A 14,505-nucleotide genomic window follows, 5' to 3' on the forward strand; every position below is an offset into this window, starting at 1 on the left:
GCCTCAGCTTCCTTGTCTGTAAATGGGAATGATGACAGTACTTTTCATGTGGAGCTGTGGCAATAATTTAACTCAGGGATCAGCAAACTAGAGACTGGATTTGTTTAGCACTTGAGCTAAGAATTGTTTTTACATTTTTAAATGGTTGGAAGAAATCAAAAGAATAATATTTTGTGGCATGTGAAAATTATGTGAAATTCACATTTCAGTGTTTGATAATAAAGTTTTATTGGCTCACGGCCCATTAGTTGACATGCCATCCTTGGTGGCTTTTGGCTCTCAAGTTATAAGGGAAGAGCTAAGTAGGTGTGACAGAGACCATCTGGCCGGCAAAGCTGAAAATATTTACTCTCTGGCTCTTTACAGAAAAAGTTTACGACCCCTGAGTTACTTTGAACAGCACTGGGCACAAAATGGGCTTGGTTTAGGCATGGTTGCTATTGTTAAATGTGAGGTTTGTACAAAAGTCACAGCTATTTCTTCCCCTGTAAATGTCGCATTTCTCCCACACCACTGACGATTCTTGGAAGCCTGCCTTACTCCATCCTGTGAAATCTTCACAATCCCCTACTGTTGGGCACTTTGGTTGTTCCTAGTGGCCAAGGCAGAGCTTCAGTGAACAACCTCATTTCTCCAGCTGGATTTGTTTTTTATGTAACAAACATATCTCTGTCATTCACTGGCTGCTAGGCCCTGTTCTAGGCACTGTGCAAATAATTTATTTAATCTTTGCTATGATTACCATGATCCCCCCATTTTACAGATGGGCAAACTGAGGCTCAGAGAATTAAGGTGACTTGCCCAGGGTCACACTGTCAGGATTTGAACCCAGGCTGGCTGGCTCCTGTCTGTGCCTTGAGCCACTCTCTTCATTCCTTGAGGTAGAGACCCAGAAACCAAATTCTTGTATCAAATGAGGACAAAGATTCAGGACTCCGACCATTGGCAAACTGCCCCCACTGGACATCTATGGAGATCACTTAGGGCCAACCTGGGGTTTGATGCTCTTGACCCAACTACGGTCTCCCAAGGGAAAGCCCTGGGCTCAGAGTTGCCAAGAGAATTGGCCATCCTGGTTAGAATCCAACAACTCCTGGTTAGAATCCAGGTGTGGTGGCCCTGTCCCAAACCTGTAGCTGCTCCTGTCCCCTGGGCCTGGGGAGTATGGCCAGCAAGGCTCTGCGTAATCCAGCCACTGCTGGATTTATCCCTCACCTGGCTCACTCCCTCACCGCCGCTGCCATCTGATTGGCACTCTTCCCATCACTCACCCAAACGGCACATCTGTGCCTGTGTTCCTTCTCTGCCATGAGATGTGGGGCAGCTGGAACTCCCAGTCTTTGTTGGTGGGCATGTCAAATAGTGCAACCACTTTGGAAAACAGTCTGGCAGGTTCTTAAAAAGTTAAACACACACACTAACCACCAGGGGATCCAGCCTTTCACTCCTAGGTCTTTACCCGAGAGGAATGAAAGGCTATGGCCATGCAAAGACTTGCACATCAATGTACTTAGTGTATGGCCTATTCCACTCTTGGACAGTCACCTGGGAGGAATAAAAGCAACTGTCTTATGAAGGCTTGTGCACAGAGGCTCAGAGACGCTTTGGCTGTAACAGTCCAGACCTGGAAACAACGCAGGTGTCCATTAGCAGGTGAATGGATAAACAAATGGTAACATATTCAGACAATGGCTTACTAGCATAAAAAGGCATGCACTATTGGTACACGTGACAATGTGTATGAACTGCAAAATAATTATGCCCAGTGTAAGAAGCCAGACCAGAAAGCATGTGATGGACACAGTCACACACATTACTTTACTGTCTATGTATGCTTTTGTGCTACAAAGGCAGAGTGGGATAGTAAGAAACTTCAGGTAGCTAGTAAGTAACCCTGGGCCTCAGTTCCTTCATCTGCAAAATGGGACTAGGTATCTGCCGCTTTGTACTGTGTGGCTTTGTTTGTGTTCTTCTTATACAAGTGTTGGAAGCATGTCTTTATCATTCAATGATTTGGGTTTTCTTTTTTCCCCTCCATAACAAGGCACCTTGAAGATTAGCTCATATCAGTGCTGTGTTTGAGGAAGCTGTGTGTGTGTGTGTGTGATTCTTTTAAATATGTGTATTTACATATTTAATAACAGGGGTGCCCCAAAATGTATGCTAGTGGACACTTTGGTCAACATTGCTCAAGCAGTAGTTTGCCGTAATCAGAAGTGTCTGGACGCTGATGGTCACCACTTTGAGCACCTCCTGTAATTGCAGAAGTCAAATGTGACTTGTATTCATCTTCTGTTATTGGTATTTATTGAGTATTACAACTTTAATACAGTTTTCCATTCGTAAAATGGGTATACATTTTGTTGGCACCCTCTGTATATTTAATATTCATATTAAATATATATACATATATTATATAATATATAATTACATATGTATATAGTGCATATTGAATATCTAATCTGTATACATATATACACAATACATATTTAATAATACACATTTTATATATAATACATTTTATATATGTAATATGTATTATACTTAATACATATACATTTTATATAATACATTTTTATATGTGTATACTATATAACACATAATACATATATTTAATACATGTATTAATACAGCATATATACCCTTTCTCAATATGCATATATATGATTCTTTTTTTATTAGTTCCAGGTGTACAAAATAATGCAATAGTTAGACAATTCACCCCTCACAAAGTGATAAAAAAAATATGGAACGCTTCACGAATTTGCGTGTCATCCTTGCAAGGGGTCATGCTAAACTTCTCTGTATCATTCCAATTTTAGTATATGTGCTGCCGAAGTGAGCACTATATGATTCTTTTTTTTTTTTAATTGGGGAAGGGGTACAGGGCTTTATTGGGGAACAGTGTGTACTTCCAGGACTTTTTTCCAAGTCAAGTTGTTGTCCTTTCAGTCTTAGTTGTGGAGGGTGCTGTTCAGCTCCAGGTCCAGTTGCCATTGCTAGTTGCAGGGGGCGCAGCCCACCATCCCTTGCGGGAGTTGAACTGGCAACCTTGTGGTTGAGAGGATGTGCTCCAACCAACTGAGCCATCCCGGAGCTAAGCTGCAGCTCAGCTCAAGGTGCTGTGTTCAATCTTAGTTACAGGGGGCGCTGCCCACTATCCCTTGTGGGAGTCGAGGAATTGAACTGGCAACCTTGTGGTTGAGAGCCCACTGGCCCATGTGGGAATTGAACCGGCAGCCTTCGGAGTTAGGAGCACGGAGCTCTAACCACCTGAGCCACCGGGCCTGCCCCTATATGATTCTTTTTAAAATGGAATTTAAAAGGCCTTCGGTCCCTCTGAGACTTTCATTCATTCCACAAATATTTATTGAGCATTTACTATGTGCCAAGCACTGTTTTCAGTGTCAGGGATTCAGCTGTGAACAAGACAGACTCTCCCCAACCCCCCAACATGGAGCTGACAGTCTATTCTCAGCACATTCTAATTTTGAGTTAGTGATTTAGCTATTTATCTGGGCTTTAGATGCTGGAATGCGTTTAATCCCGGTCTGACTCACAACTTGCTTTCATCATTGTTGCATTTATTAGTAAATGTAAAAGTTTGCTAATAGAGTAAATGCCTCAAAATTCAACAACACCAAGATAAGCAGAACTTTAGCACTAACCCACACCCCAAAATAATTCTCCTTCATCCATTCTCTCCCCAAAGTTAACTACACTTCTGAATCTGGAATTTATCCTTTTCTTGCTTGAAAATAATTGTATCTCAATTGTATTCCCCCCAAAATATTTCACTTTAGTTACTATAACATCATAAAGAGAGTATCATGCTGTGTATAATATTTGGGAGCATCTTGTTCCACTGGATGTTATGTTGCTAAATCTATCCATACTGTTTGTGTGTGGCTGGAACACCACTGTGGCTGCTGATTAGTAGACCTTGGGTGAATTTTCTCCATTCACTCAGCGATGGGCATTCAGGTTTTGTCTGGGTTTTCACCTTCTTCACATTGCAATGAGGAACATTCTGGGGCATGTTTCTGGGGCAACAAACAAAGGTTTCTTGTGGCAATGTATCTGGGAGAGGAAAGGCTATGTTATGTGGCACATGAATGTTCGGTGTTGTGATTAATGTTAGTTTGTTTTCCGAAGTGGTTGCAATGTGGAAGAGCCCTGTGTATTCATAGCCTCGCTGACATTTAGCGTTCTTGGACATTTTAAATTTGGGGCAATGATATAGGGGTAACATGGGGTTTCATTGTGGCCTTGTCATGCATTTCTTGATCCCTAAAGAGATTGGACATCTCTCCATGCACTGGTTGCCCACCCACATTTCATCATTCACAATATGCCTGTTCATGCTTTTTGCACATTTTCCTCTTGAGTAGTTGTCTTTTTCTTACTGCAACTTCATTCTTTTTAAAGGACTGTATCACATTGCATCAGAAGACTATGCCATTATTTATATTTATAGCATACATTATCAACTTGGGCAAAAATTGATTCTTGGGGTTGTGAAAAAAATCTTACTCTTTCAATGTACAAAACACACACACACACACATATATATATATATATATATATATATATATATATATATATATATATACACACACACACACACAGTACATAAACAAATATGCAGTATATCTATGGTATTAAAATTTCATTGGGGTGGATGATTAAGTAAAAATGTCTAAAACAGCTCTAGGGGGAGCAATAATGGAAAAAGGCTGAGAAACACTGAGTTATAGCAATTTTCACAAGTATATAGCAATGAACATTTTAAACAGCATATATACCCTTTCTCAAGTTCAGGATAGACTCCTGGAAGATGGACCATATGGTCTGAACTTGTCTTAGACCTCTGCCATACTTATCAAACTGCTTTCCCAATTCATACACAAATTTACCTCCAAGCAATTTATGAAAATGCCTGTTTCACCACATCCTTACCAGCACTGGGTTTTATCAATTTAAAAATCTTTACCCACTTTGATGAGTACCAGATCATGGTATGCTCTTATTTTTTGTTACCCTTTCTTTGGTCTCTGTAAAGCAGACATTTTTTAAATGTTTGCTTATCAAGGCCAATGTATATGGAGGAAAGGAGATCCTTATTATAGAGGGGCAGAAACATAGCTGAGTTGTGTCCTACAGTTAAACAGAAAGCAGAACTTGTAAGTAACTGATGAACTTGGATATTTAGCAGAGAGGGATTTCCTGGTTTCTTCTTGTTGCTCACAGTAAAACGTGAAAGGAAAGCGAAAGATGGAGGGAAGGACGGGTAAGCAAAAAGAAAGCAGGATTTGATGATTTGAGAGATTCTCAGTCTATTCAGATGGCAAAAGAAGCTAAAATTAGATCCATTGTCAGGAAAGCAGCCTATGGACCATCATCACTTACCAGCAGGGTGACCTTGGGCAAGTGTCTAACCTCTGTGAGCCTCAGTTTCCTCACCTGTGAAATGGGGTTGGAGGTAACAGCACCCATCTCATAGGGGTGTGAGGGGTAAATGAGTAGGCTCAGGTAAAGCACTTAACACTACCTCTGCAGGTCAAGGGGTGGCCTCCGGAAGAAAATGATGGGTGGGGAGCTGCTGCTGTGCCTCCGCTTAGTGCCCTCTGGACCCCAATCCCTGCTTGGCTGCTCTCAACTCACCCCTCCAGTCTTCCCCTCCCAGGTACCTAATTCCCTGAGGCCAGGGAGGGACTGAGGATTCCAGCTGGGGATTAACAGAGGCAGATTAGAGATGCACTGGGCAAGGAATGGGGGTGGGGGGGGTGTCTCTATCTTCTTAACCCTTTCCTCTCCAGAGTTAGAGTTCTCACCCTGCTTCCTTTGGCTTCAGGTTTGGGAGAGGGGAGGCACCTCCAGAACCTCCCTCACCCCCACCAGCGGAGGACCCTAAATAAGGAATTATGATCAGGTTCCTTGGGCTTCTGACATGCTGGTTGACCTGGGGAAGATGAGTTCCCTTCTCTGGGCCTCACTTTTCTCCTCTGAATAACCAGGAGAAAAAATGTGCAGACGAAACAGAAAACCTCAGCGTCCCAGAGTGAATGCTCTTGGGTGGTTGCGATTGGCTACACGGAGTGGATACTTGCTGAGCATCTACTGTGTAGGCAGGGCTGTTGTCACCACCATTTGCCCAAGATTTCCCAGGCCTCTCCCTCCGGGGGGGGGGGGGGGACAGCATCGCAAATAGAACCAGAGGATCAACTTCCAGAAGACCCCAGAGTCAGCCATAGCTCCAGAAGGGCGGTCCAGGGCCTGATTCTCTCCACTTGGGGTGCTGCCTGCCCCCACCCTAAACCCTGGCGTCCTCCCTGGGGGAGTAGGGAACCACTTCCCCAAAGGGGTCCCTGAATTCCTGAAGGGAACTGGGGTCGCAGGCTGGGGCAAACCCAAACAGAAGGATTGTAACGGAATCTTCACCCCACCAGGCTGGGAAAGCCCCCCTTTCATTGTCCCCAGCTAGGCTAGACGCAGAGCCTGGGAGGGGGAAAAAGGGGAGGTGCCTACTCTGCGGCTGCCAGAGGAGGGGGGACTGCGGGAGAGCGCTTGGGGGTGGGGAAGCGCTGCGGCACCGCATCCCAGCCCTCAGCTGCCGGCGCGGCAGGGGCGGGGGCGCTGACCCTCCTCGTCCCGGCCCCCACCCCCGCTGCAGGGACAGCGTCTTTAATCCTGACCCGGGGAGGGGCCGCCCGCTCCCCTCTCCACCTATGGAGCTGCCACGAGCTCCCCACCCCTGCCCCGCAGGAAGCCCCTGCGGGACCCCCAGGGGACCCCCACCCCCCAGGTCTGTCGCCCTCGGTGTCCAAGTCTCTTGTCTATTCCCATCTGTCCCATCTCCCCTCTGTGCGTGTTTGTGACTGTGTATCCGGGACACCTGCACTCACGGGCCAGGGTGGCTGGCAGGATGGCCTGGGACAGGGGTCCTGAGGATGGTGTGTGGGTCAGTCCTAGGTCTGGGGTGTCTTTCTATGACTGTCAATGTGCGTGTCTGGGTGACGTCCTGCAGGCTGTGAGTCCGTATGTGGCAGCGTGGAAGCTCTGGGTGCCTAGGTGACACCCCTCAGGCTGTGAGCATGTGGGTCCCCGTGTCTGTCTGGGTGACACCCGCAGGCTGTCTGTGTTGATGGCATCCTGCAGGAGGTGTGCGTCCACGACACCCTATCGGCTGTACGCGTGGGTCCCTGTGTGTCTGGGTGACACCCGCAGGCTACGTGTGTCTGTAACACGCTGCAGGAGCCCAGTGTGCGGGTCTGCGCGCGTCGGTGTATGTGGTGACTGTGTTGGAGCCGAGGCGGCCCGGGCCGCGAGTGTCCCCAGCCGTCTGCGTGCGTGTGTGTGTGAGCGCGCGCGCGCCGCGGCGAAGGTGGATCCGCTCAGTAAGCCGCGAGCCCGACCCGAGACCCACGACCCGTCGCCGCCGCCGCTCTCCTGGCCTCCCCTTGAGCGGGCCGGGCCGGGGATGGAGCTGCGGCAGCCTGGGCCGGGGCGCCCAGCGGCCTGAGGCGCGGGCGGAGAGCGGGGCCGGGGGAGGCGGGCCGAGGGGAGGGTCCTGCGGGCTGGGGGGGCGGGCGCGGCGCGCCCCCTCCCTCGCGCGTTCTCTCCCTCCCCCGCGCGCCCTCCCTCGCCGCCTCCTCCCGCCGCCTCCGGCCCCCCCTCTACGGGGACCGAGCGCGCTCGCTCCGGCGCCGGCCTCGCCTCCTCGCAGCAGCGCCATGGTACGTCGCCGCCCCCACTTTCGTTTTCGCCCGGGGAGTTTTTGGGGTGGTGCGTGGGCTCCCGGCGAAAGTTGCTAGGTCTGGGGGGACCGTCTGGGGGAGGGGCTCGATGCGTGGACACCCCCCCCCCGCCCGCCACATCAGGACCCCAGTCAGCCGATGCCCCCTCCCCGCGGCTGGGGGCGGAGTTGGCGGGCGGGGCGCAGCGGGGGACCCCAAGTGGGGGGCCCCTCGTGGGCTCCGCGGAGTTAGCGGGAAGGGCGGGGCTCCGGGAGAGGGTCCCCCCAACCAGGCCGGGCCCCCGCCCCCTCTCTGGCGGGGCTGGAGGCGGGTGGGCGCGGCCGGGGGCGAACGACCCCCGAGCGTGCAGCCCGCGAGGGAGCGGGAACCGGGAGTGGACACCCGGCGGTACGGGGTGGGGCGGAGGTCGCGGCGGCCGCCGGGGATACCCTGGCCCGGGCGAACGCGGCGCGCCAGCTAGCGGAAAATGGCCGCTGCGGAGAGGGGCGGAGAGCGCGCCGCGGCCGCCGCCGGGCGCCTTGAACTTGGAGCCAAGCGGTCGGCAGTGCTCGGCGCCGCGCCGGGACAGCCCCCGGGCCTGCCCTAGCGCCGCCTGAGGCCCGCCCCCAGGCCGACCCCGGCCCTGCCGTGGCGCACGCCGGGTCTCCGCCGGCGGGGGTGGTGGTGGGGGGGATCACCAGGTCTCGGTGCCGCGCGTCCCAGGCCCGCGAGCATCGGTGGCTGCACTTGAGGGTTCCGGTGTCCGGTCCGCTGGCGTCGGTGGCATCCGCATTCGAGGGGTGCGTTTGGGTGCTCCAGTGCTCCCAAACGGTCAGCATGGGAATTGGGGATGCGTTCGCGGGTCTGTGCGGCTGGGTCGTCCCGTTCCTGTCCGAGGGTCTGTGGGTCCCAAAGGCGTCGGGTCCTCTCCTTTATGCGTCTGTGTATGTCTGCGCATCCACGTGGCTGGGTGTGTTGTGTTGCGTATGTTAGAGCATTGTGCGGCCCTGGGACAGTGTATCTTTGGGTAACTGGGCAACTGTGCTGTGCGTCCCTGTGGAATGGTGTTGTGAAGCTGTGTGGCTGCGTTGTGTGTCCCCGGGGGCCGTGATGTCCCTCGGTGAGTGTGTGGGGTGGCCCGTGTGAGTGTGTGGCGGTTACGGGGTTGCCGGTGAATGGGAAATAGTGTCGTGTGGATGCGTCCCCGGGGACAGTTGGGTGTCTCTGTCTGACTGGCGCTGAGTGACTATCTTGGGGATGGGTCTACATTCTCCCTCTCCCCGTCCCCCGCGTCCCCCAGTTCTTGTTTTTCTTTTCTGCAACTGGGCTGCTAGGTGGGGGGTGGGTGCTTCCGCTACTATGCCAAAACCCTGTCTCCTCATCTCATCCCCCACCCTGTCCCCTCCCTCCACTTCGCCCTGCCTCGGGTCCCTAATGGGCGCGGCCCCAGGTAGTCTGGCCTGAGGTTCTGGCGCGTGGTGGCGCCGGGACCCGACCACTCGGTGGCGGCGATGTCTCCCTCCAGGGGCGGCGCGTGCACGCGCGGGGATCTGCCCCGAGGGAGGACGGAATCGGCGGGGTACCCCCCACCCGCTGCGGATGAGGTACTGAAGGAGGGGTGATTACAGAAGCCCAGGGGTTAGGTCGGGCCCAGCGGGGGTGGCCAAGGAGACCTCCTCACTCCACAGCCTGAGGGCAATCCCCCCAGTCCTGCCTCCTAGCACTTGTCCGAGACTAGGCCACACAGGGTGGGGGAACGGGGGCAACAAAGTGTTCTTTTCTGCCCTCGAGGGAATCCTTTTTGCGCCCACCCCCACCCCAGGGCCTTTATATAATTTTTAAAATATGAAAGCCTCAAGGCCAGGCCAAGTTTCTGCTTTCTACCTTAAACCTGCATCCCATTTTAAGGGGCTGTTTGGGAAGAGAAAAAGGGGTTCAGTGGCACAGGTACATACGCATCGATCAGGGTCCCATACTTTCATCAGTTCCCCCACCCTCAGACTCCTCCAGTCTTACCCTGCCTCACCTCCACCGCCTGACAGCACTCAGACAATCGTCTCCCACCACACTCCTGTGTAGTCACACACACCTGGCCTGCCCCACACCATGCTCGCTTCCATTCCCACTTGTCACCAGGTGCTCAGGGGGACACATTCATGTGTGCACCTTCATGAGCATACACCTATGACATACCCTTGCAGGGTGCCCAGGGTCCCAGCCACATGTGTACATAACTGCGCACACACAGGTGCGCACAACCACACAGATCTACACTGACATACAGGCACAAATACACACACACATTCACAGACAGGCACCTGCATTTGTGGGAGGCGGAGGACCCCAGCTGTGGGGGGAGTTGATAAGGATGCCAAGGGGAGGAGCAGGGATGTGGTGTGCCATGTGTCATTGCATGTGAGTGCACATGTGCCTGTGTGTGAATACTGGAAGGGGTTCTGTTGTGGGCGTGTGTGCTTATAAGATGTCATTGTGTTTGGGTGTGAGTGATTGTGGATGAGTGTATGTGTATTGTGTTTGAGGTTGTGTGTGCACTTGTGTGGGTCTGTGTGTGTGTCTGCAGGGCTGTCTTCATGTGAATCTCTGTGTCACTGTGTATGTGTCAGTGTGTTACTGTGTGTGGTCATGTTGGATCTGTCTGTATCTGAGTCTGTGTGTGTGAAAATCTGGGCCTGTGTAGCATGTTTGTGTATGTCTGTGTGAATCTGACTCTGTGGTGTGTTGTGTGTGTCTGTATCTGTGCCAGCCCTAGAGTCACATCCCACCTTTACTTCTCATGACCGAGGACCTGAACATGCCCTTCTAGAGCCTCAGTTTCTCATCTGCAAAATGGGAACACACAGGACCCCCTTTGAGGGCTGAGGAGAAATGGCACCATCAGGACCAAGTATTCACAAGGCCTGGCCCCAGGCCTGTCCTCTGTTCTCTGGGTGTGGCAGCTGTGGCGTTACCACGCAGGCTCCTGTCATCCCTACCTGAGCTGCTCCGTGAATTCCACTCTTTCAAAGTTTACTTTTTAACTACACAAGCCACCCCTACCCCGGTGGAACCCCAATCCAGAGAGGTCCTGTGTCCTGCAGCTTTGAACAACTGAAGGTGGAACAGATGCACATTCTTGTAAAGGATACATACATATTCTTGTAAAAGATACGTGTGTGTCTTTTTTTTTTTATTAAATTTATTGGGGTGACAATTGTTAGTAAAATTACATAGATTTCAGGTGTACAATTCTGTATTACATCATCTATAAATCCCATTGGTGTGTGTCTTTATAAAGGATATGTGTATATTCTTATAAAGGATACGCATATATTCTTGTAAAGGGTACATGTATATTTTTAAAAATTCCAAATGAGATCTTGTGCTACAGCAGGGTTTCTCAACTGGATGTGGTTCTGCCCCCAAGGGACACTGGGCGATGTCTGGGGACATTTGTGGTTGTCATGACGGGGGGGGGGGGTGTGTGCTCCTGGCATCAAGTGGGAGGAAGAATCTGGTCCAGACCTCGCTTTCCCCAGCATGTGTCTTGGAGACGTCTCCATGTGGGAGCCCCTTGTTCTTTTAAGAAACTGCGTAGTATTCCAACCTGTGCCCACGCTGGCACTACCAAACTGGCCTCCCACAGAGGGACATGATGGCTGGTTCCAAGTTGTTGGCATTAGTGTTACAGGGAGGCAGTCAACACTCCTGTGCATCTGTATCTGGGACAAGTCACAGAGAAGCCTAAGAGGGAATTCTAGGGAGTGTGCACTTCTACTTTTTAACGAATGAGCTAAACTGTGCTCCAAAATGCCAGGAACTATACCCCCTTCCTGGCCCTCACACATAGGTCTGCATCCACCGGTTGCTTTGCTAAGAAACCGCTGCATTCAGGCACTGTTCTAAGCTGGTTTATCCACAATCTGGTTCACAGAGGAGGAAGCTGAGGCACAGGGATGTTAAGCTGCTGGTTGGAGAAGATACAGACCTAGGCTACAACTGTGCACCACAACTGCCCTGCTGCGGACCTACTGTGTGCACTGCAGGGGTCTCTCCTGCCTGAACTGTGGGAGATTTTACACACACACACACACACACACACACACACACACACACACACCTGTTAGTGAACTTGCAGAAGGTCTGCCATGACTAATGATATTAACAGTCCTCACACACATTGTCTCAAGTTCTCCGATTTCCCCAGTCTTCCAAGATGCGTCCTAATGTTGCTGTTTCACAGATGTGGAAACTGAGGTTCCAAGAGGAGCAGTCTGTGGTCTCCAAACTTTACCTTGGAAAGGAACCTCAACTGCCCCGTGAAGGTTGCAGGCAGGGCGGGGATGGGGGGCCAGTCTGAGGGGGATTCTCGGAAATCCACTTTAATTTTTAAATGTCTGTGAATTGAGGATGTGCCCTCTGTGTTCATGGCATTTTAAAAATAAAATACTGCTTTATGTTGGTATTTGGGTTCCTAGCACTTGCCTCCCCGTTTATCCTGGGATTTGAAGTGCCCACTGCAGCCGCTCAATGGGGTTTTTTTAAACCATCTGTGAAGTGCGCATGATGTGCTAAGCGCTGTCTGAATAACCATCAGCCACATGCAGTGAGGAGCGCGAGGACCTGGGAGTACGTGCTGTGTATGAATCCTGCTCCCTCCTAGTCCGGCCCTGGGACCCTGGGCTAGTGGCCTCCATTCTCTGGGCTTCAGTTTCCTTCCCTGTAACACAGGAGAATATCAGCGTTGCTGGCATCTTCCATACCCCTGGACATGGGGCAGCTGCCCCAAGTTGCTAACAGGGTGTCATTGGCCTCAGGATACCCAGAGAGACTAGTCAAAATGGCCAAGTTTTCTAAGAATGCCTCCGTGTACATTTGGTAGAAAGTCAAGACCCTGCTAAGTGACTTTATCCTTATGCCAACTGACCCCACATGGGTGGGCACTTTACAGAGCAGGACACCAAGGGACAGAAGCGAGGGTCCAGGTCACCCTAGTTTGTGAGGTGGGAAGGAGAGCTGCGGCAGCCTCTGAGCCCGGATAGGAGGATTCAGGGAGTAAACCGGGTGAGGATTTATTTGGTCATGATCATCAGATGTCCTGGGGGCTCAGACTGGGGGAGGGCAGGTCTGTGTTTAGTTATTCTACACAGAGAACAATGGCGCTTGAATTTGTGCTGCAGGGGCTGATGGCCTGGCTCCTAGCTATTCACTGTGCCTGTTTCCAGATCTGTGAAATGGGCACAAGGCTGGGGTGGGTAGGAATCACTGGACACCTGGAAACAGGTTTATCTGGCCAGCCTGAGGTTCTGTCTGGTCATCTTCCTGCTGGGGTAAGGGGGAGACATAGGGGAGGCCAAAGCCACCCCTCAATTCCCTTTCGGTGCTGGTGGAGGAGGAAGGAGCCGATTCCTGGAGGTTCCTGGGTTAGCTGGGGTCCGTCTGGCCAACGGGGGTACAGTTATAGCCAAGCCCCTCAGCCCAGGCACTGCAGCCCCTATCTGACCCTCGGAGGAGCAGGGGAAAAGAGTGTGGGGGACCCTCCTCTCCTGCACCCCGGGATGTACATCTTTAAGGGGAAAGCCGCGCGCTCGGGCCGGGCCTCTGCACACGTCACTGCTTCATTCTTTCCCTCCCCCCCCCCCCATCCCCTTGGCTCGTTTCTCCAACTTCCCGGCCAGCTCGGGGTGGGTTGGGGGGGAGTCTTAAAAATCCACCTCCGGCCCCCAAATGTCCGCGCCTCCTCCCCACTTGACTTGGGCGGGAGGTCTTGGAGGAACCTCTGGGGTCCGGGCGCTCGAGGCCGCGGGCCCCTATCGGTTGGCCAGGACCTGGGCGGCTTAAAATTCGTAGTAATAGCAATAATGGGGTTCGTGAGGCCTGGCGGGGAGCGGCTCTCCTTCCTCGCTCGCGCTCTTTTTTTCCCTCGTTTCTTTGAAAGTTGGATGTTGTGAAGTGGGAGGTTCGAGTGGGAGGGGAGAGAAATTGGGGGGAGAGGGGGGAGGTTGCCAGAGGGAGGAGAGACAGAGACTCAGAGACGGAGGAGGGGAGAGGGAAAGAGGAGGTGGGGGGGACAGGAAAGGAAGGAAGGGAGAGGGGGAGAGAGAGAGAGAGAGAGAGAGAGAGAGAGAGAGAAGAGAGGGAGGGAGAGAGCGGGAGGGAGGAGGGAGGGAGACCAAGGGAGGAGGCGGCGAGGAGCGCGCGCCGGCCGCGGCCGCGGGGGGGGGGGGGGTTGGAAAAATGACTCAGTAAGTTCAGCGCGCCCGCTCCGGCCGGCCCTGCGCCTCCCGCCGCGCCCGGGATGTATTCGTCCCCGCTCTGCCTGACTCAGGTACGCCCCCCGTCTGCGCCCCCCACGCCACGGCCCCGCGCCCCCCGCATCCCGGCCGGGGAGTTTGGAAGCCCGAGGAGGCGGGACGAAAAAGGCGCGCGTCCCTCCCGCCCAGCTGGCCGGGATGCCCCAATACTGGCCAGGGGCGGGTAGGGGGTGGGCTGGGCCCGGAGACCCTCCCTTACACCTGGGACCCTCACCCGGGACTCCTGCTCAGCGGCCCCCGCCAAGGGACGCCCAGGACCTCTCCCCTTCCCGGACGTGGGGCTCTGACTGCAGGTTCGCCACCCCCATGCAGGACGCGCTCCCCCGCTCACCCAGGAAGGTCTGGGGGGTGCTCCCAAAGACAGGGCTCTGCGTGAACCGTGTGCCTGGACCCGGGCCTCCCTCTAAGAGTAATTGCGGGGGTCCTGGCTCCCTGGGCTCCCCAGCACTCTTGAGGAG

At 52.7% G+C, this 14,505-nt stretch overlaps 1 protein-coding gene and 1 non-coding gene across 9 annotated transcripts in view; one reads left to right on the forward strand and one right to left on the reverse strand.

Moving 5' to 3' along the window:
• Positions 1 to 2,740: 2,740 nt before the first annotated feature.
• LOC141573016 (U6 spliceosomal RNA) lies at positions 2,741 to 2,846 on the reverse strand. Its single transcript, XR_012498601.1, has one exon. It is a non-coding gene; the product is annotated as a U6 spliceosomal RNA (small nuclear RNA).
• Positions 2,847 to 7,276: 4,430 nt separating this feature from the next.
• NFIC (nuclear factor I C) overlaps positions 7,277 to 14,505 on the forward strand; it is a 67,792-nt gene continuing 60,563 nt past the window's right edge. For 4 of the 8 annotated variants that reach the window (XM_074337563.1, XM_074337565.1, XM_074337564.1 and 1 more), the window contains exon 1: positions 13,903 to 14,061. In XM_074337563.1, the coding sequence (XP_074193664.1) occupies positions 14,032 to 14,061 (30 nt within the window). In that variant the 5' untranslated portion in view covers positions 13,903 to 14,031. Of the gene's footprint in view, positions 7,737 to 13,829; positions 14,062 to 14,505 lie in introns of those variants that run through there. The other 4 variants (XM_074337566.1, XM_074337568.1, XM_074337567.1 and 1 more) reach the window with 4 other exon arrangements.

The sequence above is a fragment of the Rhinolophus sinicus genome, linkage group LG07, assembly GCF_036562045.2.
Source record: "Rhinolophus sinicus isolate RSC01 linkage group LG07, ASM3656204v1, whole genome shotgun sequence".
Classification (NCBI taxonomy): domain Eukaryota; kingdom Metazoa; phylum Chordata; class Mammalia; order Chiroptera; family Rhinolophidae; genus Rhinolophus; species Rhinolophus sinicus.